The sequence below is a fragment of the Tasmannia lanceolata genome, unplaced genomic scaffold (genome assembly GCF_043159265.1).
Source record: "Tasmannia lanceolata isolate RefF3 unplaced genomic scaffold, GAP_Taslan_0.1 ptg000002l, whole genome shotgun sequence".
Classification (NCBI taxonomy): domain Eukaryota; kingdom Viridiplantae; phylum Streptophyta; class Magnoliopsida; order Canellales; family Winteraceae; genus Tasmannia; species Tasmannia lanceolata.
In genome coordinates this window covers 44,731,870-44,758,412 of record NW_027518679.1, presented here as the reverse complement: position 1 = coordinate 44,758,412, position 26,543 = coordinate 44,731,870, and the positions used below count along the sequence as shown (strand labels likewise).

General features: G+C 40.4%; 1 protein-coding gene across 4 annotated transcripts; it reads right to left on the bottom strand.

Moving 5' to 3' along the window:
• Window positions 1-3,051: 3,051 nt before the first annotated feature.
• On the bottom strand, window positions 3,052-26,138 carry LOC143874877 (trihelix transcription factor ENAP1-like). 4 transcript variants are annotated; one of them, XR_013249573.1, is made up of 3 exons: window positions 25,103-26,138; window positions 3,639-3,762; window positions 3,052-3,477 (listed from the first exon to the last, which is right to left on the bottom strand). XR_013249573.1 is itself a non-coding variant. In XM_077376924.1 (2 exons), the coding sequence occupies exons 1-2, from the start codon at window positions 25,929-25,931 to the stop codon at window positions 3,754-3,756; spliced, it is 843 nt and encodes a 280-aa protein (XP_077233039.1). In that variant the 5' UTR covers window positions 25,932-26,129; the 3' UTR covers window positions 3,513-3,753. The 4 variants fall into 4 exon arrangements, 1 of the variants encoding a protein (XP_077233039.1); XR_013249561.1 differs by having other exon boundaries at window positions 3,639-3,767; window positions 25,103-26,130; XR_013249567.1 differs by having other exon boundaries at window positions 3,052-3,433; window positions 3,639-3,767; window positions 25,103-26,130.
• Between the last annotated feature and the right edge of the window lie 405 nt (window positions 26,139-26,543).

Below are 26,543 nucleotides of genomic sequence, written 5' to 3'. Positions count from 1 at the left end.
TTTTTTTTTTCCTGTAAAAATTTTTCACCGAAAATCCAAACGGCCGACAGTGGGCCAGGAGTGGAAAAGAAGAGATGGAAAATGGAAAAAGGCGAGTACAGAATCACATGTTCTTCCGTGTTTCTCGTATTGGGTGGGTGAATCATAATTATTTTTGCTTCCCCCGAGTGAAAATATCTGCAATTCCTTGTCACCCTCAATCCCATCTCAACCCACATCAGTTTGAAAGCTTTCTAATCAAATCTCTCTTAATTTTTAGAGTTTTCAAACACATTGATCGAGGTGAAAATGTTGACTTCTGCCTTTGAATTTTCAATGGTGTGACTTCTTTCACCTTTTTTCTGACTCTTGTTCTTTGATCTTCTTATTTAATTCCACTGCGGGAGAGACACCAAACTTCACGGAGAATTGGACATATTTCTTCTTTACTGTTTGTATAGAATGATGATAGAAACGGCAATGTAACTAAAAAACATGGCAAACGGTCGTAATAAATTTCGGTTTCTATTGGAGCCGAGATATGGGGCTTTTTTCGGATATGGACAGGCCCTATCTATGACTACAATTTTAAACTAGAGGGGGTTCTCAGCAAGTAAGAACTAAGAAAGGGGGGTAAAAGTTGAAACAAGGTGGTTAAAAGTTGAAACACACACCCTTTACAAGAGTTTTTATATGGTGTTAGGGAATTCATAGCAGCCATTGATATTTGATCCAATGACGGAACGAACTTTATAAGAAGCTGTCGTCGGATCAAATATAAAGGGCGATGCTTTTATCGAACCCAACAAGAGATTTTTAGATGGTGTTTGGTAATTCATAGCCACCATAGATATTTGGTCAGCGACATGCCGACAGGCCGACAGCCGACTTTAAAAGAAGCTGTCTTTGGATCAAATATCAAGGGCGGCACCTATATCTGAATGTCTAACCCTATCCTTGTTTTGAATTTTGGTTTCTATTAACCCATATATCAACAACAAAATTAAAGAAGAAAGAAAAAAAAAGTAAAGGTAAATAATTTCTTTAAACCTATTTCATTGTAGCATTTTATCAAAATATGGTTGTGCCGATAATCAGTCCCCTTTGTTGTCTCCATTCACGAGGTGGCTGGTCTGATGTGGCAAGGTAAAAAAAATAATTACAACAACCGAACGATGCTCGGCTAGGATGAATCCTATTTCATCCTAATTCCAACCTTCTCTCTCAATCCAAACCCTAGTCTTAATCCAAGAGACTGTCCAAAATTTCTATTTGCACTTTTCACATCTGCTCTCTCTTGATCTCTGATTTTTTAGTGCTCTCTCTTGATATCTGATATTTTAGTTTTTTTCTTTGCATTTTCATTTCCTTTCTTCTTTATAATCTGCGTCTTTCATCCTTTCTGTCTTCTTTGCATTTTCATTTCCTTTATTCTCTATAATCCGCATATTTCGCCCTTTTTGTCTATTTAGGTCATTGTTCTTCCATCTTACTGTTAAATTATCCAATTTGCATCTTATTTTGCATTTCTCTTTCTGGTAATAAGAAACAAAATAAGAGGTGCAATTATCAGGCTCGAGTTCAGGACACCAGTCTTGACAGGGCAAGGATGGTGCCTAACGCCTTCCGTCTCCGTAATCAGACAACGAATCCAATCTAAGATTATGCGGGCATCATAGTCATTTATGGATCCTAGGCCCTAACCCAGGAGGCGACTCTAGTCTATTTTTGTCTTAATGCAACAAGCAGATCCACACACACATACAGAGCCACATATACGTAATTTAAATATATATCTCACAGAGAAAAGAAAGAAAACACTCTTAGAAAAACGGAATATTTACATACCCAGAAAGGGAAATAACACCTTCATCAGGTTTTATATATTTTTCCTCTTTTTTTTTTTTTTTTTTTCCTTGGAGGAAATTTCTTTTTGACTAACGCCCGAAAAACCTAAATTTGTGGGAAATGATTTTTTCTGTATAACAGGATTATTAATAACTCGTTGGGTTTATTCGAGACATATGAGGTTTAAGTGATTTATATGAATCATTGATATTCCTTTCATGGAGTTTCTCCATTATTCATATGGTTCCTAAAGTGGGGAACCAAAGAATGAAATGAAAGCATCCAAACATGTCACCAGTTTGAGCAAACAAGCAATTCAAAAGTATTATACCATGTATTTAATTTCACAATTACATGGTTCCACACCTTCTGGCTTACTTCATTCATTTCAGGTGAGGGTTAAAATGAGGTATCAGCAAGGGTTAGACTGGTTGCAATCATGCATTCTAAGGAAAGAATCAATAAGATCAAAGATATTTTACCTTTTTCCCATAACAATGACATGCCTTCTTTTATTTAATTTGTTTCTGACCACCACTAGTTTGTCATAAATCATTTTTTTTAATATTTTGAATGATTCTCATAAATCATTTTATGCGTGTGATTACTCTTTTGTATGGATAATTTAATTAAAAATATCTAGCTAAAAAAAAAAAAAAAAAGAATTATATTTGAACTTACCATTTGCGACTCGATGATTTTTTGATTTCTTCCAATATCTCAGTTGATCTAATAAAATTGCTTCAACGACCGCTTGCATTCTTGCATCTTTTCTAATTCTATTTAACCAAATTATATAAAGGTGAGTAGACAGAGAGAAAGAAAACTTTTATAGGCAGCAATACTCATGCTAAAAGACTAAGTGATAATCTTTCGTGCTCTTTCGCAGTACATACATTGTTCTATTAGTGGTTTTTTCATGTAGAAAGCACATGCATTGTCCTGAAATGTTGAGCATGCATAATCCATGTGAAATTAGTTAGAAAGGTATGAGACAAGGAGAAACACTTCTTTCTTTCTTGTTTTTTTCCCTTTTTTTTTGGAATAGCGAGACATGGAGAATACTTAATTATAGTGTGTTATAGCCATTAGAGACAAATCGTCAAATATGCCTAATATTAAATCTCACATTGTCCAAGAGTGAATTTGATAGCCATTGAAGATAGATAATCTAATGAGCCCCACCTTAGATCTCACATTGCTCAATGTTGAAATTAATAGCAATTAGAAATAAGAATATATAAAAAAGTGTAAAGGGATACTAGTTATAGGATCTAAGTAAAAGACAATCACAGATTGGGGATGTCCATTTTGTCTAGTGAAGAGTGTCATCATCACAAGAAAAGAGTGCAGATATCACTATATCATGGCAATTCAGCAGTAGCAATTTTGTAGCACGTCTTTTTCAGGGGATAAGTGCGACCTCATATGAGGTTCATATGAATTAAATGAATAAGATAAATTCTGCTATGAAAGAGGCTCTTCTCTATAGAAGAAGAGGAGCCACGAAATGGCTTTTTGATGCAAAGAGGGGGCTCTTCTCTCTTGAAAAAGAGGAGCTGCATCCGTGTCCACCGATTTTACTAATCAGTGTCATCCATATAACCTGCAATCATGAGAAACTAACCTTTGCACTTCGCACATATGCAGCTTCTTGTTGGAAAACAATGAAACACATGTGCAAATGAGAAATGTATGCTTATTAGAATTAAACTAAATGATAACAAAAGACCCCTCTAGTTATACAATCTGAGTATGTACAAAAAAACCATAGTTAAAGAACAAAGATTGTATGTAGAATCAATACTAACCCTAATCACCAACATCTTGTATGGGTCATCTGGTGCTCAAGGTTCGAGAGGGCTTCAGCAAAAAACATCTAGTTGTCGCTCACTTCCAACAGGGAGGGTTGGAATCACCTTTAAGTTACAACTTCTTCCCTGATGCAAGTAATGATGGTTGAGAATGTATTAGACTGAAATTTCAAGGTCAGTTTAGCAGAAAGACAAGACAATCAGGATGTTAAATACAAGCTTATTTATGCATCAGTATATCAAATTCTTCAAAAGAGATTTCCATACAATGCATTCCAAAAGTAGATCTCTCTTTTTACCATGATATCTTGTTTCTCCTAGAACTTCGCCGTAAATATATGGTAGAGTCTTCTTTTTATCTGAGAGAAATCTTTAAGTGTACCATCATCATGACACATAGAACATGCCCAGAGAATGGCACCAACACCTTCTGTGTTTGAGGGGTAGAAGGTGCCTCATTATGAGGAACATCTACTCCTGCTGTTATATTCCTGTCCGCCTTAACCAACTAATGTACCAAAAAAGGAAAAATATACCCAGGTGTTGGTGCATCTTAATCCTTATCTTAAGAGAAACAAAATACAGATTACATCTGACCAGGTGATGGGAATGTATGAGATAGATGCCCAAAGTAACATCAGCATCACATTGAGACTACTGAATGAGATATGGTTTTCAAGAAAGCAATAGGAACCAGCATATCAAATTTTTCAAAAAAAAACAAAAAAAACAAAAAGGAAACAGCATATCAAATAACACATCAAACTTATCAACAATTCAGTTAACATAATGAATGGAATAAAGTTCATAAAATGGAGCAAAATGAGATGAAGATAAAAAGCTACATAGGTTCCCTTCTCTGGCTCCGAGTAATATCAAAGATAAGAAGACTAAGAACCCCAATTCAATCACATAATGGAGCGAGTAGCAACTGTGCCAATAACAATTGATTCTTTGTCTCTTTTCAAGTCAACGAGCAAGTTGGTTAGTAAAAGAAAGTACATGGGAAGCCTTGACTTCGGAAGATATGGCACAAGACTGCCTTAATGTCTATGTTCTTGGTCATCAGTAACATCTAGGCCCAATAGAATTTGCAATTTGAATTCCCTAAGACCTCCATCATTGGATGACTGCACTGGTGTATCCTACACCCCATATTCTCCCAAAGATCATTATTTTAGTTTGTGACAATGAGGATGTGATTTTCTTCTTCTTTACCTTCGAGTGAAATGTGTTTTGCTCCACGTTTATCTTTGATATCTTTAATAGAGTCCAATCATTTCTCAAACCATTAGGAAATAGCTTACAGAAAGGAAACTTCACCTTTACAGATATCAAGCTTCCATATAAATCCAGGATTGTGTAATGTTTTGGAAGTGGCAATTTCTTGACCTCATGTGGCAAACGAACCAGCAACATGGTCACTTCGCTAAAAGGCACATGTACACAAACAATCCAGCCCCAACAGCTTTAGATTCTTCGTCGAGCCATCACTCTCCCAGGTTCAGATGCCATTACTATTTTTTTTTTAATGGCATTATTATTTTTTAGCATAGCCTATAAAATAGCCACTTCAGATGCCATCACTATTGACCTCAAACTGGAAAGCTGCATGTAACTGTGCGACAAGAGGTTGACTCTGTCACTTCTGTGATGGCTCAAGTGTAGGGGGGCCTCACCCACCTGCATCTACAATTTCTGGTCTGGACCTGATCTCTCCTGAGAGATATATCGATTCTTCAACGGATAAAGAAGCAAAAAAGGGCTCTGAGAAAAAGAAGGCGATTTTTTAGGCGATTTTGGAGCTCCCTCCTTAGGTCGATGGAAACCCTAGGGAGGGAGGCATTTTCTTCCCTATTTCGTCTCTATCTCTCTCTCCCGTCTCTCTCTCTCCCTCCCCTATTTTGTCTCTCCCTCTCCCGTATCTCTCTCTTCCCTATTTCGTCTCTCTCTCCCATCTCTCTCTCTCTCTCTCTCTCTCTCTCTTGTCTCTCTATTTTGTCTCTATCTCTCTCCCCTATTTCGTCTCTCTCTCTCTCTCTCTCTCTCTCTCTCCTCTTTTTCTCCCCCATCTGAGTGTCGTGGCAGGTCACAGCTATGATTTGATGGGGTCCACAAATATGGCACTTTAAAATGAGACCAATGTGCAATATAAAGGAAAGGAAGGGGGACTGGTGAAGGCATTTTCAGCTGCGGTAGTAGATGAAGAATTCGAAAGGGAAGTGAATAGGTATTCGGCAGGGTGACAGCGCATGGAAGTGTAAAACTCGTTGTAGTGGTTGACCCAGAAGATCATATTTTGGCTTTTTACTGGTCTAGGAGCATGCTCCTAGCCACCCTTAATTGATTCTATGTAATGCAAGTCGGGACCCCTGGTCCCCAATGTAATCTTCATAGTATCAATGAAATTGTCAATTTTCAAAAAAATATATCGATTCTTCAATCTGAAAAATCATTTTTCAAGCAAAAACCAGTTTGAAAAGTCCATAACAACCATCCACCCACTAATCTGGTTATTCCTCAACCCCCAACCCCACTTATTCAAATTCCATCAACATTTAGTGTCCATTATGTTTTTTTTTTTTGAAAAGCAAATGTCCATGATGTTACTCCACAAAAATCAAGGAGATACAACTGGCTTACGCCAATGTACCTAAAGCAATGCACAAAATAAAGCTTCGCCAAGAATTAGGGACTAATTTTAAGGCAAGATTCCAAATTTCAATTATGATCGCTGTTAGAAACGAGATTAGGGTTAGAAGAGAGGAAGAAGAAGAGTGAAGGATGGAGAGTCTCCACTAGGGAGCTCCTCATGTAAATGATGTATATATAGGCCCATCTAGGGCAACATGAGTACAAAGACTATAATACCCTCACTCCTACAAGTAATACCTAAACTACCCTTGCATACTCTTCAACACTCCCCCTCAAGATGGAGTGTATATACTATGGAACTCCAACTTGCTACAAAGAAGTAAAACAAGCAACTAAAGATAACAAAAATTACAATAAGCTCAAACACATATCCAGCTTGGTATATCACTCCTCAAGCTGGTGTGGTGAATACATAATAAAAGATAACGGCCACCATGAGAGTACAATCGTAGAGATCAGCAGCCACAAAAAAGGAACAGCTCCCCCTGAAGCAGCACTACGACAAGAGCAAATAGAACAGGGCTTCCTCCTGAATGAGAGCCCGGTGAACAAAGCTGCAAACCATGAAGGATCGAACAGAAGCACCTCGACAGGGAAATAGTAGCGATCCATTGAGCAAAAAAGGCACACCAAAGGCGCTCACAACGAACATCGGCAAAGTAGTACAATGCCAAGAGAAGATAACCATCGATGGGGAAACCATCGGAGACAAGGTTGACGGGAAAACCGTCGCTTGGAGATAAGAAGAAAAGAAGGAGAAAGATAACCAACCAACGATGGGGAAACCATCATCTGGTGACAAGGTCGACGGCATGAACATCGTCGCTTAAAGACAAGGAGGGAAAAGATAAACCAACCAACGATGGGGACACCATCGTCTGGAGACTAGGTCGACGGCATGAACATCGTCGCCTGAAAAGAGCCTACAAATGATGGGGAAAACATCGCCCAGAAAAGAGAGGTCAACGGGAAAAAACTATCTCCTGTAAGAGAGCCGACCAACGATGGAAATGGAAGCCATCGCCTGGAAAATGATAGAGAAGATAACTGACCAACGATGGGGAAACCATCGTCTGAAGACAAGGTCGACGGCATGAACATCGTCGCCTGAAAATGAGCTAACCAACGATGAGGACACCATCGTCCGGAAAAGAGAGGTCGACGGGAAAAGACCGTCGCCTGTAAGAGAGCCTACCAACGATGGATATGGAAGCCATCACCCAGAAAAGAGGGGAGAAGGCATAAAACTGAGAAGACAAAGACTGACTAGGGAGCACAACAACACTCCCCATCGGGCGAAACTACATGAGCTTGGAGATGACAAGACAAGGAGGACAGTATCAAGACAAACGAAGAGATAAGGCATAAAGCCGGACAACATGAAGGGACATGAAAATAAGAAAGACGGTAATAATCACCAAGGGGACGAACAAATAACATAAAGAGAAGACGATAACACTCTCCATAAAAAAAAACAGCATAACAACATAGCAACACTCTCTCAAGAAGACAACAACATAACAACACTCCACCAAGAAAAGACACAAAGAACCACATGAGAACAACTTGAGAAGACTCCCCTCAAGTTGAAGGTCATAATACCTTCAACTTGTAACGGAAAAAAAAGGAGAGAAACAAGGCACCACACCTCTCTCGGACATTTCATCGAAGCCTTGAAGAAGATAAAGAAACGGAGAGAAACAAGGCACTACACCTCTCTTAGACATTTGAGCAAACACTTGGTGTGTGCTTTGAAGAACTACATAAAAGACATGGAAAACAATACATAGAAGACAATGTAAAGAAAGAGATGACATCAACAAAAAATAATAAGAGAACCACAAGAAACAATACAAGACAACAAGAAAAATAGTACAAGTCAATACTCCCCCTCAAGTTGAGGCCGAAGACCTTCAACTTGAAATGAAAAGAAGACTTTCAATGCACGAAACCTCTTTGAGACATTTTATCAAACACTTGGTGGGCGCCTTGGAGAGCAAGACAAAAGACATGAAACACAATGAGGATGAAAGACAAGAAGACAACAAGCCATACGACAACCCAAATGAGAGAAAGAGAGAGTAAATACGGCCGAGGAAAATGAGTTTTGCCGAGAGAGAAACGACGACACAGAAAATACAGAGAGAGATTTTAGGGGTTTGAAACAAAAACAGAGAAAAACGAGAGACTCTTGGGGGAGAGATCTTACGGAAGATTTGAGGAGAAACTATAGGGAGATAAAGAGAGGAAAACGAGATACGAGAGAGATACAAGAGAAACAGATGATGGCGTGGAGGGAGATAGACTCTTCTTCTTTCCTTCTTGAAGGATCAGCCCATTGGCTCTGATACCATGTTAACTTACCAACTTCTCCGAAAGCTTAAGCTATTGGAGAAAGGCGTTATTTATCTTTTATACTTTAACACTCCCCCTCACGTGTGGCCCCACTTGGCAAACACATGGCACATGTGGTCCCACTTTGGGCCGACCATCACATGTGGATTTTTGCTATCTGGGAGGTTTGAACTCGAGACCTTTGGCTCTGATACCATGTTAGAAATGAGATTAGAGTTAGAAGAGAGGAAGAAGAAGAGGAGTGAAGGATGGAGAGTCTCCACTAGGGAGCTCCTCATGTAAATGATGTATATATAAGCCCATCTAGGGCAACATGAATACAAAGACTATAATACCCTCACTCCTACAAGTAATACCTAAACTACCCTTACATACTCTTCAACAATCCCAATCCTCATCAATGATGCAAATTGAAACTTTGAGTTTCAATGGAAATCCAAACATAAACCCCCTCCCTCCCTCCCTCTAACCTTCTACCTCTAACCTGGTTGAGTGAATGAAATCCCTAGCAAATGCAACTTACATACACTCTTAAGACTATTCAGAGATAAGATTGTAAAGGTTGTGCATCCCAACATGCCAACTCATGGAACATAAAATATCCAATCTAGATAGCCCTTACATGGAGCTCATAGCTTACGTGATACATAAGACAAGAGTACAGCAGTAATTCAATAAAATCAATGCATAAAAAAGATTTAGAAACTTCTGAAAGAATGTGGTAGATTTCCCTAGCCAACTCATGAACTGATGCAACTTTGAGCTCCTGTCTCAAAAAACTCACTCATTGGCTTTCAGACCATGCCCTATCCTTCTGCTTCAAGACCACATGCCTTATCGATGTTCCAAGTATCTTCATCATCATTTCTCAAGGATAACATCAGTAAAAGCCTCAAGCATTTGCATAGATCATAACCAAACCCACACATCATTAGGCTAAAAGCACTTGAATAGACAAATCCCAAGCATCTTTCGGCTAAAATATATTGACACACTAATGAAAACCTTAAGTTGGTGGTTGGGGTTGAGCATGTTGCTGAGTTGGTCAAGCCTTTATGCCTAAATCTAGAGGCTGCAGGTTTAGATCCCAACTTACCTACCAAAAAAGTTAGTGGAGACTTTGTACAACCCAAGTACAACCAAGTTCAATATGAGTACCAAAAGAGAGCCTTATGAAGTGTGGTTGTGGTGCCAACCATATGTAAGAGTAAAATATCAGCATCGTACCAAACTTTCAGATGACATACGTCAGTATCCCCGGAACCCTGACAAAGTCCACAAATAATTTTGGTTTTCTACAAAATTTCGATCGAATTTCGATAGTTTTGATCAAGGTTTTAAATTTCGACTCAATACCAAAATCAAAATCGACTGTAATCGAAACGTTACATTATTTCGAGCGAAATTTCGGTCGAAATTCAAGGGATTTCGCTCAAAAAATCTGGAATTGATTTGTTATTTAATATCTCCCCGAAATTTCAGGCAGGATTAAAAAATACTTTTACGGTTTCGTGTGATTTTGAATGAAATTTCGAAATTTCGTCAAAAAATTAGGTTTCGGTGAGTACCGAAACCCATTCTGAAACCGAAATTTAAAACCTTGGTTTTGATACCATGTTGGTAGCGTTTCGATCATGCCAACCGATATGTTACACCGACAATGTATAGATTGCATGAGTTCATGGGTAAATGCCAAAATTTGGATCAATATCTCTCCAAAATTTTCAGTTCAACACCCAAGTTCAGTTATGTTTTTTTTGTTTGAAATGGTGAAATATATTAAAAGAGAAAGCACACGACCGAGAAAGTCGAGTCCAAAGTTCAGGTATATTTTTATTTTTATTTTTTATTGATCCTTTCTACAATTATCATGCATTAAAGTGCAAATGCATTAACTAAGATGCATTTACACACGGATTAATCCATAAAATGTCATTTCATGGATTTAATCCTTTCACAATTGAGAAAAAATTTATTTTTGAAAAAAATAATACTCCAACAACCCCAGTATACAAGTTTCACTCAACCACGAAAAATACACAATTTTTTTCATTACAAAATATCTCTAGAGTGTGTTCTGGGGGCTTGCCACACCAATTATCCAACTAGAAGAAGGTATTTTGATAATTTCCCACTCAAGAAGAAAGGTGGGAGGAGAAGCATTGGAACACCATCTTCCAGTTTCTCCATAAAAGGAATATTCATCATCCACCTACTCCCCAAGCCTGAGAAACATACTAGGTTTTGAGTATTTAGAATAGAGAACACTGGCTGCCATTGAAAAAAAAAAGAAAAAAGAATAGAGAACCCTGACTCATTATTCATCATTATTATTGAAAGGTTTCCACCATTTTCCTGTAAGCACAAAATGTTGGGTTCATACCTTCTTTACACAAAGATTCCCAGTAGCCTTAGGACAGCAAACTGTCTCCTAATTGATCAGATGAACTCTCTCGAAAGTGGAGCCACCGTTCCATAAGAAATTCCTAAAACTGCCACAGTAGGGATCTTGTACATAGAGAAGAAATAAGTTGAGATTGTAGATAATGATGCTTGAAGCATTGTAATCCTCTTGGGGAGAGATAGGTACTTGGTCTTCCAAGATTCAAGTCAAGACTCAATTCTTTCAACCATAGGATCCCAAACATGCTGATTGAGAGTTCCATTTTTGTGGCAAAGGCAAAGATATTTGATAGGTAGGGAAGCAATTGAGCACAGAAGCAATTGACTCACTCTCAAAGAAATCCATATTAATACCATAGACTAAAGATTCGAATATGATAATTCTTTGCCCAGTGGTCTCCTCGACAAGGTATAAGAAAAATATGATTCTGAGAGTGTGAGATCTTGCGAAGCCTATTAGAAAATGATAGTATCGTCAACATACTGAAGATGAGAAATAATGGAGCAGCCAAGACATGCCTCCAGGCCCTTAAGAAAACCAATCTTCCCAGGTTTAGACATTATGTAACCAATACTCCCAGATGTCAATGTGTAAAGGATGAAGATAGAGGATCCTCTTGCCAGAGACCCCTCAAAGCCTTGAAATAGCAAACCTACATTAAAAGGAATAGAGAAATGGACAATGGAGATGCACCACTCGATCCACTTCCCCACTTAAGACCAAACCCCATTTTCATCAAAGACCACATCAAAAGAGGTCATTCAAGCCTATGATATGCTTTCTCAAGATCTTTCTTGAGAAGCATACCTTTGGATCCGTGGCTTATGGTTGAATCAATAACTTCACTGGCCACCATTATGTCATCAATGATTTGTCCTATAGACAAAACCACTTTTACTAGCTGCCACCAAGAGAGGCATAGCCCGCTTAAGCCTGATAGTTAAGAGTTTAGAAATTTTCTTGAAAATGCTTCCAATCAGGCTGATAAAACGAAAATCTTTAATATCTTCTGCATTCTTGACTTTGGGAATCAGAGAAATGAAAGAGGCATTAAAAGCTTTGTCATATGATAGAAGAAAAATGCATCCATCACCTTCATTTAATTGGATTCAATGACCTCCCAAAATTCTTGAAAAAAAATAGGGAGAAGCCATCCGAAGCTGCAGCATTATCTTTGTTTAAGCTGAAGACTGCTCTATGAACTTCATCTATATAAAATCGAGATTCGAGGAAGATGACTTCCTCATTGGGGAGTTGAGGGCAGTCAAAAGAATTGAAGGTTTGTTTCCCCAATCAAAAGTAAACATCCTAGAAAAATAGTTCACAATTTCCACCATGAGCCCAGCTCTTGCTTTTATCTTCTAACCTGGCGCTAACTTACTAATCAACTTTTTTTTCCTTACTATGGAAAAAACAAACATTGCTCTAGGAGTAAGCGTGAGATAGAAGAAACTTCATTGAGGAAAATCATTGCAAGAATTATGAGAGTTGGGGTGAGAGGGGCATTAGAAAGTTAGCAGAGGTAAACACACTTGAGCTTGGAAGTCCACAAGTCATGTTTGGAATGTCTTCTTGAGGGGATTAGGTAAAGGATGGGATGGCAAGGGTATAAAGTTTTACGAGGATATTTGGTTAAGAAATATTATTTCTAGAGAAGCTTTTATAGGCAGGCCTCTATAGGATTGTGTGGGGCAAAAGGATTAAAATTTCCAATTACTATGAGATATTGGGTGGGAGTTTAGCATGTGGGTACTGGGTGGGTATTCTATACGGTGTGTTTGGTTGCACAAAATCTCGGCAGCCATTGGCATTTTGGTTGAATTTGGGATGCCATTCCTCGTTTGATTGCCACTATTGCATTGAACTCCCAAGAGACACCTTCGCATGTCTCCTAGGTAATTGTTGCATGTCTGCTGAGGTGGAATTCGTGTCCGCTCATAGCTTTCAAACCAAGTTCTCCAAAATTTTGGTTGAAAACTCTTGGGAATGGTGCTCTCTCTCTCTCTCTCTCTCTCTCTCTCTCTCTCTCTCTATACTGGTAATGGTAGGGGTGCAACTCCGGTCGATTTTTTAGAATTCGGGTTGAGCTTTTGCCTAAAAATCGGGTCGGGTTCAGGTTCATTCCTATTATTTTTTTAGCAAAAGCTCAACCCGACCCGACCCAAGTTGCACCCCAAGGTAATGGCACCCCTTCTTATTCCCCTAGTCTCCGAGGTAATTCCAAGCAAATCCAATGCTTGTCTCCTCGCTTTTGACTACTTATTCCACTACTCTCTGAGTTTATGTAGCGCATCCAAACATACCCTAGGAATTTAAAAGATGAAAAGTTTGTGTCTTCTTACCCTTTTTTTTGTTTTTTTGAATGAATAAAATAAAATAAAGTAAAATATCCCTTCAATTCATAGTTTGAAGATGATAAAGAAAAGGGGGCTTCTAATCGTGGGGGCACTTTTTTAGTGTAGTTATCTTTTGGTTTCCTTGGAAGGAAATAGTTCCTTTAATGAAGTGGAACAAGATATGGAAAGCCCGATTCCTCCAAGAGTCTAGAAAATTAATACTTTGGACAAACTGAACAGGAGGGGGGCATACTAATATAGGAACCCTATGCAAGGGTGAAGAAGAGACGATGGACCATATATTTATCTATTGGAACATGGCTTAGATTTATTTTTATTTTTTGAAAGATAACTGATGCAGATTATAGGGCTAATAAGAGGCATATTTGCCCATTAGGATTTTAGAGATTTATTTTCCATGTTATTTAGTTTCTAGGAATTTTATTTTCATGTTTTAGTTTTAGGGCTTTTATTTTCTATGGAATTTTATTTCCATTGCCTATGTATAGGCCTCATGTATGGAGCTTTAATTAGTTTTGATGAGTAAAAAATAGATTGGTTTTCACCCCTCTACAGATTTGTTCTTCTCCTTCTTCACCCTTTCTCCTCCATTCTTCGTTTTTCTCTTCTTCTCCTATTCTTCCTCTTCTCTTCTTATTCTTCTTCTCTTCTTCTTCTTCCCTCTTTCTTTTATTTCTCTTCCCGGTCCTACATCACTAACTTTATTAATGAAGACAAAGCAAATACAAGGGTGGGAGAAGATGTCCCCCCCAAAAAAAGACAGATAGCACCACAGGAGATCGCAGAGGCCAAAACCCCCCAAAACGCACTCACTACTTGGAAGCTATGAGGATGTGATTACAGTAGATAGAACCAATACGTCAAACAACATCTATTGTTCGGCCACACGGACATAACAAGGAATTTCAGTGCATATCAGCACCCTTCAAGACCCCTAGCAACAGCTTTTAGGCCTCTACCCTCAACAGTGAAGCAAGTTACTGGATGGAATCAGAGATAGCTTGTATTACGGACAATCCTTCCTTGTCTACCCCTTCTTTTGCTAGGTTATAGGCCTCTTTGTTCGCAAACCGTCTCATGTGCTGAAACTTGGGGTTGACCAAGATCACTAAGTCCCTAATTTCCACAATGATGTCCGCTAGCTTCCAAGGACCTGCGGCTTTACCACAAGCCAAAGAGATTACATTGGAGAAATCACCATCGATGATGAGAGGATCAGTTTTATTGGTTGCAAACCATCTCATCCCATAACTGCGCCTTAGCCTCCGCTTGATTTGAGTCATAAATGCCGGCTGGTTCGGAGTAAGAAAATAATAATAGGCCGTTTGAATCCTGAAATAGCCCTCCAATACCTGCCAGACCCGGTTTCCCTTTGGAGCTTCCATCAAAGTTTAACTTTATCCACCCCGAAGGATGAGGCACCACTTCAAAAACAAATTTCCTTCTTTCCTTCTAACATAATCACCTTCCAATTCCTAAGGATATCTACAACATTATAAGGAGATAATTCCTTGCCAGCTCTTCTCCATGCTATAATATCAAATTTGATGTCTAGCAAAGTCCTTCCCCATCTTCTTGAGCTATTTTGAAAAATCTAATTATTCCTCTCCTTCCAAATATGCCATACAATCGCAGACGGCAGTAGTCTCCAACAAGATTGACCCACTTCCCCAAAAGGGCCTCCACTCCAATCCAAGATAATAGATTTTATAGAAAGTTGAAAAACCCATGATAAGCCAAAGCTTGATATGATGCTCTACCATAGCCTATAGGAGTAGAAGCAATGGACTAGTAGGTGGTCCATTCTTCGCACTCCTTGCATAGTATGGACCAAGAGGCCATGTGAACTTTCCTTCTTTTTAGCCGATCACAGGTATTGAACATCCTCCTCACCACGGTCCATGTAAAAGCCACCACTCCCAGGGGCATACTAATATAGGCACCCTATGCAAGGATGAAGAAGAGATGATGGACCATATATTTATCTATTTGAAAGTGGTTGGATTTTTTTTCTTCGAAAGATAACTTTATTAATGAAGACAAAGCAAATACAAGAGTGGAACAAGATGTCCCCACTCCCCCCAAATAGACAGATAGCACCACAGGAGGCCGCAGAAGGCAAAACCCCCCAAAAACCACACTCACTACTTGGAAGCTACGAGGATGCGACTGCTCCGTCTCATTCAGTTTCCTGCTCTCGAAGGCAACAACTGGATGCTTGTCTTGAATCAGCACTCCGTCAATCTCACGGTCATTCTATCGAGAAGAAGGGCACCCACCCTCGGTTAAGTTAAGGGATAGACCGAACCGAACCAGCTCACTAACGAAATTTCAGATCAGGAAATGTCACCCGAAGCACACCTTATTCGCTCGGCTGAAGCTGGACTCGAAGCACGCCTTCAAAGCTTACCTTCCCTGAACCAACCGATAGAACCAATACGCCAAACAGCATCTGTTTCTCAGCCACACAGACATAACAAAGAATTTCTGTGCATATCAGCACCCTTCAGGATCTCTAGCAGCAACTTGTAGGCCTCGACCCTCAGTAGGGAAGCAAGTTATTGGATGGAATCAGAGATAGCTTGGATTATCGACAAACCGTCCTTGTCTGCCCCTTCTTTTCCTGGCTTATTGGCCTCTTTGTTCGCAGACAGCCTCATGTGATGGAACTTGGGGTTGATCGAGAACCCTAATTGCCAAAATGATGTCTGCTAGCTTCCAAGGACCCGCGGCTTTACCACAAGACCAAGAGATTACATTGGAAGAATCACTGTTGATGATGAGGGTACCAGTTTTATTGGCTGCAAACAATCTCATCCCCCATACTAGCGCCCTAGCCTCCGCTTCATTGGAGTCACAAATGTCGGCCGGTCCGGAGTAAGACAATATAATAGGCCGTTTGAATCCCGAAATAGCCCTCCGGGTTCCCTTTGGAGCTTCCATCAAAGTTTAACTTTATCCACCCCGAAGGAGGGCACCACTTCGGCGAAATTTTTTCCTTCTTTCTTTCTAACATGATCACCTTCCAATTCCAAGGATATCTACAACATTAAGGAGATAATTCATTGCCGGCTCTACTCCATGCTATAATATCAAATTTGATGTCTAGCAAAGTCCGTCCCCATCTTCTCGGGCAATTTTAAAAATCTGATTATTCCTCTCCTTCCAAGTATGCCATACAATCACATAAGGCACTAGTCTCCAACAAGATTGACCCACTTCGCCAAAAGGGCCTCCACTCCAATCCAAGATAATAGATTTTATAGAACGTTGAAAAACCCATGATAAGCCAAAGCTTGAAATGATGTTCTTCCATGGCCTATAGGAGTAGGAGAAATGGACTAGTAGGTGGTCTAGGGGCTATTCACACTCCTTGCATAGCACAGACCAAGAGACCATGTGAACTTTCCTTCTTTTTAGCCGATCACAGGTATTGATCCTCCTCACCACCGTCCATGTAAAAGCCACCACTCTGGGAGAGGCCAAAGATTTCCACATCCTAGCATAACGAGATGCTTCTCTATTCAAAGCGGCCAACCTTAAAAAAGAAAGAGCAAACCGAGAAAGATTCATTGGGGTTCGAGACCCATACTCTACAGTCTGATTCATTAGGAGAACAATAACAAGCATAAAGCCAAGTTGAAAGGGTAGAAAAACTGACTATCTCACACTCGTTGAGGTTTCGCCTAAGGGTAATGGACCACACCACTCCCCCATCTGCCTCCCTCTCCATATAGTCACACACCCTAGCCTCCCTATCGGTTGCTAAAAGGTAAAGGCTCAGAAATGCATGGCATAACAAGGACTCTCCTAACCAAAGATCTACCCAAAGTACTGTCCCTTCCCCTCCCCACTCTAAATCTCACCCAAGGGTCATACAATGGCCTAGACTCACAAATGGACCTCCATGCACCCCAAGCCTTTTCCTACAGATGGATTTCTACTCTCCCACAACCCCCAACCCTTCCCATATTTGTCTACAATTATTTGATGCCACAGTGAATTTTTTTCTTCTCCAAATCTCCGCAACCATTTTTGGAAAACATGCCTCCCTTTATAGGCATTTAGAACCTTAGAATAGGACGCATCAAACTAGGCGCCCAACAAGATGACATAGTTGACCATTCAAAAAAAAAAAAAAAGATGACATAGTTGTCAAGACTGACGTCCAGGTTTGTCCCTTGTGAGTTGTGTTTCCCTAGACCCACAAACCCAAAGGAATGACAGATGTAACAGAAACAAATTAAAAGTTACGCTTTGTCGCCAACAATAAAATTCTGAATCATCAAGGCCCTCTTGCCAATGAGTAGAAGCATCTCGAAACCGGCCTCTAGCAGCGAATTGGATGTTGAAGTGAACTTGGGCCTGAAGGGGATTAAGAGCCTAATACGAGCAAATCACTTTTTCAATCCTATCCTAACATACTAATAGTCCCCATAACTCCTTCGCTTCCAAATACCACCTTGGAGCAATTGAACCCACCATAAACTTGTAACTGAATTTCCAACTGAGAACTTGTAGCATCCTTTGTCCTAAATTCCACCATGGCGACCCTAGTTGGAATTGTGAATGCTTGGAGCTCTTCATCACTGAGCAAACCATCCTCCCTGCAACCCCTAAGTGCTTTTACCCACCAAATAGAATCTCAGCAAAGCCATTACAAGCTTATGGTTAAGGAACTGTACCCATTGAAACATGCCTTTCCTTCAATAAAATATTTAGAAACTTAAGATTCCCTTAAAAAGAATCTCAGCAAAGCCATTTTTCGTGCCTTCCTGATCCAATTATTTGATCCATCTTGGATCACAAGATGGTCCCATATAATTTTTTTTTTTTTTGAAAGGTAAAAGAAGGTCCCATAGAATATGTTCCACCAGATCTCTAAAACCTACATAAAAGGCATCAATTTCCCACAACACTCTTCTTAAAGTTCTCATGTGTCAATGTTCATCAAACTTCATATCAAACCACAATATGGAAGAACAGAGATCCCTAAAACTAGGTAAGAAAATGCACATTGTACCCATCACATAGCACTAGGCATGCAACTTTGTCACAGGACTAAAAAATAGGTATTTAGTTTTTCATTTGCCTGATTTTTTTAACATGCTACGAAATCACTTTTTTGCGATAGATCATGCTAAAAAAAACTCGTAGCATAAAAAAAAGGCGCACCTTAGTTGTACACATGACTCCTTTCATGGATGCTGATGTGCATGAATAGATACCAATACGGCAATACCCATCTCATCTCCTTTTTTAAGTTGGTGTCTCTAAGAACCAATATCTGCCTTGTACTTACACCCATACCCATAATCAAGTGACATAGAAGACTACGAAAGAATAATGTACTTATCTCAATTATATCATCACATTCTAGGTAAGTTCCTCAAAAAATTTATAAATTCCAGATCTTTGCCTTCATCTAAATAGTAGCACAGTGAAAGAAGGCAATGGCTTCACCTGCTAAAGAAGCCAAAATTCCAAGATCTGTATCCAAGGGAAGACCAATATTAACTCTTGCTTACCTATCCAATGACCAAAACTTCACTTGCAAGAGGGGATTTCATCCTCTTCTTGTTGAAAGCAAAACATATTGAATCATAAATGAGCTTAGTCTTAGGTAACTAAGATACATCCCTATTCATTTCTCTACGCATTGTTTCAAGAGCTCTAGTTTGAAAGAAATAAAATAATATGGATTCCCAACAGAAAAGAATTCCAAATCCCAAGAAATAAACCCTTCAGATCAAATACAGATATTGATAGTACACAATTCAAGAATATTAAAGAAAAAGAATAACAAAAAAATTGAGTTTGACAAGACTCCTTAAATCAAAGTCGCGTGGCTTCTTTCTTCAACATAGAAAAGGTAAAAAAAACAAGATAAAAAGAAGAAATTGCTGTTACGTTTCTTTCTTTTTAGGTTATTTCCATAATTTAGGTTTCCTTATTTTCCCTTTCTATTTCTTCTGATTTTATTTCCTAAATTGCAACCATAGACTTCTATAAATCCATGTAGATGTCGTATGGCTATTCTCAAGCAATAATATTCGTTTCAGTGCTCTTGCACATTGGAGGCCTAAGTTTCCTCGAATTAACTCCCTGATTTCTTCATCTTTCTCTATTTTCTCTCTTCTTTTTCTTTGATTTCTGTTTTGATAGAACGGTGTTCTATCAAGTTGGTATCAGAGCACTTTCCTGGTGGATGCCTCTGACGCGTCTTCAAAAGAACGAGCTCGGTATCAAAGATTTGAAGGCTTATTCCATGGCTGCCGGGAACAAGAATGGTTCGTCAGAAGATCAAGCCTTGGAAGCGAAGTTCGATCTGAGATTCCAAGCTTTCGAAGAAAAAATAATGAAGATGTTTGGAGAATTGGTCTCCAAATTACGAATCCTCCTCAAGTGATGACCACCAAAGATAGACCTGATCTTGTGTCTGAATCTACTATTGTGCACAAGGATCGGCCTGAACAAGACGCTACAAGTTTTCATGATCGTCGAATCAACGAACGAGATAATCGGGGAGGCGGAAATTATAATGCTCGAGATCAAAATTTTCCCCTCATTAGAGTAGAGTTTCCGCGATGGGATGATAGTGATTCGATTGGTTGGGTGTTCCGAGCAGAACATTATTTTCGATTCTATTAGTCGGCGGAGGACCTCAGGGTAGAAATTGCTTCCATCAGTCTCGAGGGCGATGCTACCCAATGGTACGATTGGTTTGAAACCACTTGCCATGGAGTTCCTTCTTGGAAACAGTTTGTGGAGGGTGTATTAGTTCGCTTCGGCCCCTCTGGATACGAAAATGTTCATGGAGAGCTAGCGAACATATGCCAAACAACAACTGTCTTGGAGTATCAAGGCCGCTCCGAACGACTTTCTAACTGAGCCAGGGACTGGTTAGAGCCACAGTTGGTCGGAACGTTTGTAGCAGGACTTTGTCCAGACATTAAACGAGAAGTCAAGATGTATCACCCTCGCACGATGACATCGGCTATCTCGTATGCACGATTGCAAGAGGAAAAACTCAATGAAGATAGTCGACATTCATATAGAGGCTCTACTAGTTGGCCTCCAGATGGGCCTCGAGATGGTCCTGTCAAATCTACGGGTCATAACCTCCCGGTGAAACGATTGACGGAAGAAGAACTCAAGGATCGGACGTCGAAAGGGCTATGTTGGCATTGTGATGAGAAGTGGCACAAGAGTCATCGTTGTAGACAAAGGCGATTGCTGATGATCGAGCCCGTGGATGATTCCGACATTGAGGACGATGGTGAATCAGATCACGAGGATACCGATCAAGAAGGTAATGGTGATACAGTTGCTATTTATGTACATGCCTTGGCGAGATATTCTACTCCCCAAACTATGCGGATCAATGGATACATCAAACGCCAGCCTGTGACGATTTTAATTGACTCAGGTAGTACAAATAATTTTCTTAACGTGTGGGTTGCCAAAAGACTTTCTTGCCCTGTGGAGCACTCTGATAAATTTGAGGTTAAGATAGCAGATGGTCGAACCTTAACTAGTTTGGGAAAATGCCCCAATATGAAGATTTCCGTACAAGATCAGGAGTTAGTCACCGATCTATTCCTATTGCCACTAGATGGCTGTGATCTAGCTCTAGGAGCTCAATGGTTGCGTACTTTGGGAGATATTACTTGGAATTTTTCCAAACTCATCATGCAATTTTCGTTGAACGGAAAAAGGGTCACTATTAAGGACAAAAGTGGAGGCAGTGTAACTACAATTAGCAATCATCGTATGGAAAAGCTGGTACAGAAAGAGCATGAGGCCTTCCTTGTGCAGCTGCGAAGACTTGAGAGTTTTGAAATTGCCACAGAAGCTGAGGAAATGGAGGTCCTTCTCTTAGAATTTGCTGAATTATTTGAAGAACCCAAGGGGCTACCTCCTAAGCGCTCGCATGATCATCGCATACCCGTTCTTCCGGGCAGTAGTCCTGCGAATGTGAGACCCTACCGCTATCCATATATACAGAAGGCTGAGGTCGAGATAGTTGTACGTGAAATGTTAGCACTTGGTATTATTCGGCCTTGTGTTAGCCCCTACTCATCCCCTGTATTACTAGTGCGAAAGAAAGATGGCTCGTGGAGGATGTGTGTTGATTACCGCGCATTGAATCGCACCACCATCAAAGATAAGTATCCAATTCCAGTGGTGGATGAATTACTTGATGAGCTTGGAGGTGCCTAATATTTTTCTAAGTTGGATCTGCGCTTCGGGTACCACCAGATTCGTGTTCACGAGGAGGACATTCCGAAGACAGCCTTTCGAACTCATGATGGTCACTATCAATTTTTAGTGATGCCGTTCGGACTCACCAATCCTCCTTCCACTTTTCAGAGCCTTATGAATGACATCTTCTGACCATATCTCCGTAAGTTTATTTTAGTTTTCTTTGACGATATTCTCATATTCAGTTCGTCTTGGAAAGATCATCTGCAAAATTTACGGATTACTCTCACCCTCCTGCGGGAGCATTGTCTCTTTGTTAAACGATCTAAATGCAGCTTTGGGAAAACTGAGGTTGAGTACCTTGGTCATATTGTCTCAAAGGATGGGGTAGCAGCAGACCCTTCAAAAATCAAAGATATGGTCGAGTGGCCTAAATCGACCACAATCAAGGCATTGCGGGGATTTCTTGGGCTGACAGGATATTACAGGAAATTTGTGTGAGATTATGGCAAAATAAGTGCGCCCTTAACCGCTCTATTGCGGAAGGACAACTTCAAATGGGGAGCGGATGCTGATGTTTCTTTTGAGAGGTTAAAGGAGGCAATGTCAACTACACCTGTTCTCACCTTGCCAAATTTTAACAAGATTTTTGTGATAGAGTGTGATGCCTCTGGTATCGGTATTGGTGGAGTACTAATGCAAGAGGGTCATCCCTTAGCATTTACAAGCAAGGCCTTGTCCCCAGACCAGGGGCGATGGCACATGAAAGGGAAGGGGGACAATTGCCCCCCTTAAATTTTGGGAAAAAAAATACCATTATTTTTTAGAGGAATGCTAGCCTCAAGTGGCTAATTAGCCGCTTGAATGTACTCTGGATATGATTGGTTACAAATTCGCCAAGCTAGCATTTTTCTTGCAATAAAATCCGTCTCTTCCCTAATTTGTCGCTTTCCCACTTTTATCATTTATCTATATGCTATTTTTTCGTTCCAAAAAAGAATCCATAATTAGACGGTTTTCCTCTTTAATAAGTTAGCTTTAACCCTGTTAAGGCAATTTTTTAGTTGCACTGCAGTGAGAGATTGATTGGGATAAGCTTTAACTACATCTTCGACTGAGAGAGAAGATTGGGATTATCTTTACGGGACCCACCAACATCCAAACTAACATATAGCTTCTGGCTCCTCACCATGTGTAGTATGGGATTAGATCCATTGATCTGATCGGCTCACGAGTATGGCCCATTCCCGTTGCACCCACATTGATTGGATGATCCTGGCCCCTAGATCCATTAATCGTCAATTAATCCAAGAAAAGTTAAACCACTGAATTTTTGTAAGCCGTGTCTTACGGATGAGATATCCTTTTGACATAGGACCAAGATACCTAAGAAAGTTCAAAGGAACGACACCATGGAAGTAATTGAAATGAAAGGGAGTCGGTATTTATTGTAGATGATTACAGAGGCGCTTAATTTTGTGTGTGTTCCCATGGATTCCCTTCCGGTACCCTCGACCAAAAAAATTACTACAAATTTTGCCCCCCTTGTGCAAAATTTCTGGCATCGCCTCTGCCCCAGACACCACGAGTTGTCTGTGTATGACAAGGAAATGATGGCTATCGTCCATAAAGTCACAAAGTGGAGGCCGTATCTGATTGGTCGGCATTTCAAAATACTGACAAACCACAAGAGTCTAAAGTACATAACGGAGCAACAGATTTCTTCCATGGAGCAGCACAAATGGGTCTCTAAGTTGATGGGTTATGACTATGAAATCATCTATAAAAAGGGGGCTGAAAATGTGGTGGCTGACGCACTATCACGTATACCGGAGAATGTGTCACTTGTAGCCATATCGATGCCGCTCTTTAATGACCTTGATGATATTCGCAAGGAGTGGGTAAGACGGTGGCAAGCCCCGGTCTTCTTCATCCCTTGCCGATTCCGACACAGGTTTGGACCGATATTTCCATGGATTTTATTGATGGCGTGCCTCTTTCACATGGGAAAAGTGCGAAATTCGTCATCGTTGATCGTCTTACAAAATATGCTCACTTTTGCTCCTTATCTCACCCATACACTGCAGCTACTATTGAGCAAGTATTCATAAATAATATTTTTTAAGTTGCATGGGATGCCCCAATCTATTGTCAGTGATCGCAGCCAGTGTTCATTAGCAAGTTTTGGACAGAGTTTTTTTCGCTTGCAGGAGAGCAAGCTGAACATGAGTACTGCATACCATCCCCAAACCGATGGCCAAACTGAGGTAGTCAATCGCTGTTTAGAAAATTATTTGCGTTGCTTCACAAGTGATCGACCCAAGGAGTGGGTCTGTTGGCTACCCTGGGCTGAGTGGTGGTATAACACGACTTATCACTCTGCTACAAAGAGGACACCTTTCAAAATTGTGTATGGGCGTGCCCCACCTGTTGTCACTTCTTACACCCATGGGTCTTCTAATGTGCACCAAGTTGACTATGACTTACGCGATCGAGACTGTGTGCTGCAGATTCTTAAGGATAATTTACAAGGTGCTCAAGCCCGCGTGAAGCAACAGGCAGATAAACATCGAACTGAGCGAGAATTCCAAGTTGGTGACTGGGTATTCCCGCGTCTACAGCCTTATCGACATATGTCCATTAATGTTCGTGCTTCCAGGAAACTTTCTCCACGTTTTTATGGGTCTTACAAGGTGCTTAAGCGTATTGGACATGTTGCTTATCAGCTAGATCTTCCATAGGGCTCAAAAATACACCATGTTTTCCATGTGTCATGTTTGAAAAAGAAGCTAGGACCACATGTGATTCCTCAAAGTCACCTGCCAGACACGTCCCCAACAGGTGAAGTTAAAACACAACCACAAGCCATTTTGGACCGACGGGTTGTCAAGCGCAATAATCGAGCACTGACTGAGGTTCTCGTGGAATGAAAAGATTTACCAATGGAAGATGCCACGTGGGAGCCTTACTATTTCCTCCAGCGTAAATTCCCGGAGTTTATTACTATTCAACCTTTATTACAAGGTTGAAATTAAGGGCGGAGGAATATTACGTTTCTTTCTTTTTAGGTTATTTCCATAATTTAGGTTTCCTTACTTTGCCTTTCTATTTCTGCTGATTTTATTTCCTTAATTGCTACCATAGATTTCTATAAATCCATGTAGATGTCGTATGGCTATTCTCAAGAAATAATATTCATTTCAGTGCTCTTGCACATTGGATGCCTGAGTTTCCTCAAATTAACTCCCTGATTTCTTCATCTTTCTCTATTTTCTCTCTTCTTTTTCTTTAATTTCTGTTTTGATAGAACAGTGTTCTATCAATTGTAGACCTATTGGAGACTGTCAAATCTCCTAAAACATCCTTGATTTTCCGTTCATAATCATAAATGATAGAGATTACAACTTTATTATAATGCGATCAACATAGATAGAAATAAATACATCTGATTTTCAATAATATTTCCTAAATTAGGCGAAACTCACCAGTGCCAGAACTATACTTAGGGCGCTTCATCTTCTCAAGCTCAATCTGCGCCTCCATGAACATCTGCATTCGCTGAAATTCAAGCTCCTTAGTAAACTCCATTTTCTGCCTCTCAAGCTCCATCATCTGCTGCTGTTTCGCACTTTCTACCCTCTCATAAATCTCCCCAAATTTCAGTATCGCCCTAGCCAGTTCTCTAAACGCCGGAACACCCGACGAAGATTCCGGCGGTGGCGAATCAGAACCCGGCCGATTCTCCCTGAACGCCGGAATCCCTTCGCCGGAACTATCCGTAGATCCAGGCGAGTTCATCCTAGAGGAAGATCCAGCCGAATAGGCGAGAATCGCATTAGGGTTAGGGCTAGGGTTTGGAGAGGGGAGTTTGCGTTTGACGGTGAAAGTAACAGAGGAGGGAGTTTTAGGGGTTTGGTTTGGTTTTTTAGGGTTAGGGTTAGGGTTTGTACCAATGAGGAGATCAAGGCGGGTGTAAAAAGGCCAATTTGAGGGGGCGAGTTTGGATTTTTCAAGCTTGTATTTCTTTTTGAGAGTGTCGATTCGGTTTTTGCATTGGATATCAGTTTTTCGAGGTTTGTTAACGGCAACTTGACGGGCGTTAACGGCGTCAGCTACTTCTTTCCAGTCTTTTTGACGGAGGTTGCCTCTGCTGAGCTGGAGATAACGGTCGCCCCATGCTTCGATTAGGGTTTGGCTTGCGCCTTCGCTCCAACAATCTTCGCGAGTGGTGGTGGCTGGAGTGTAGTGGTGGTGGTGGGGCCGGGTTGTGGGGGTGGTGTTTTGCGCACCCTGGTTTTCTGTAGATTCCTTCATTGAGAGGGTGGGATTTTGGATGGAGGAGAAAGGGGGATTAGGGTTTGTGCTAAGGTACGCCGGAGGAGGGGAATAAGTAAAAGGGGTGAGGAGAAAAGGGGAAGAAGAATCCCGACGGTTGGGTGTGAGGAGCAGAGGACCGGAGGTGATTGAGACCAGTTGTCATTTGATCGGAACTTGATCGAATGATCCTAGCCCTTAGATCTATCAGACCTCGTTTTAGCAAGAAAATTAAAGGAGGAATGATAGATGCAAGAGCCCCTTTGCATAGAGCCGGAAAAGGGCCCTTCATTGGATCACATCATTTTTGGTAACCTTCGATTTAATGACATGGTTCAAATCAAGGGCCCTTTTCCTGCTCTTTATGCAAAGGCGCCCTTGTATCTATCGTTCCTCAAATTTTTGAAATTATTGTGTTTTTAGTCATTTACCTTACACATTGGTTGTTTGTTTGGAATTGGGCTAAGACCAATGGCTTCACTTTTGAAATGGCTTTTCTAAGTAATCCTTACTATTCTAAAAGCCTACACCTTCAAATTTCGTCAACCAACTTCTCCTCAAACACCATATGTGTCCCACTTTATATGTTGATAAACTTCCTTCCGTATCCTC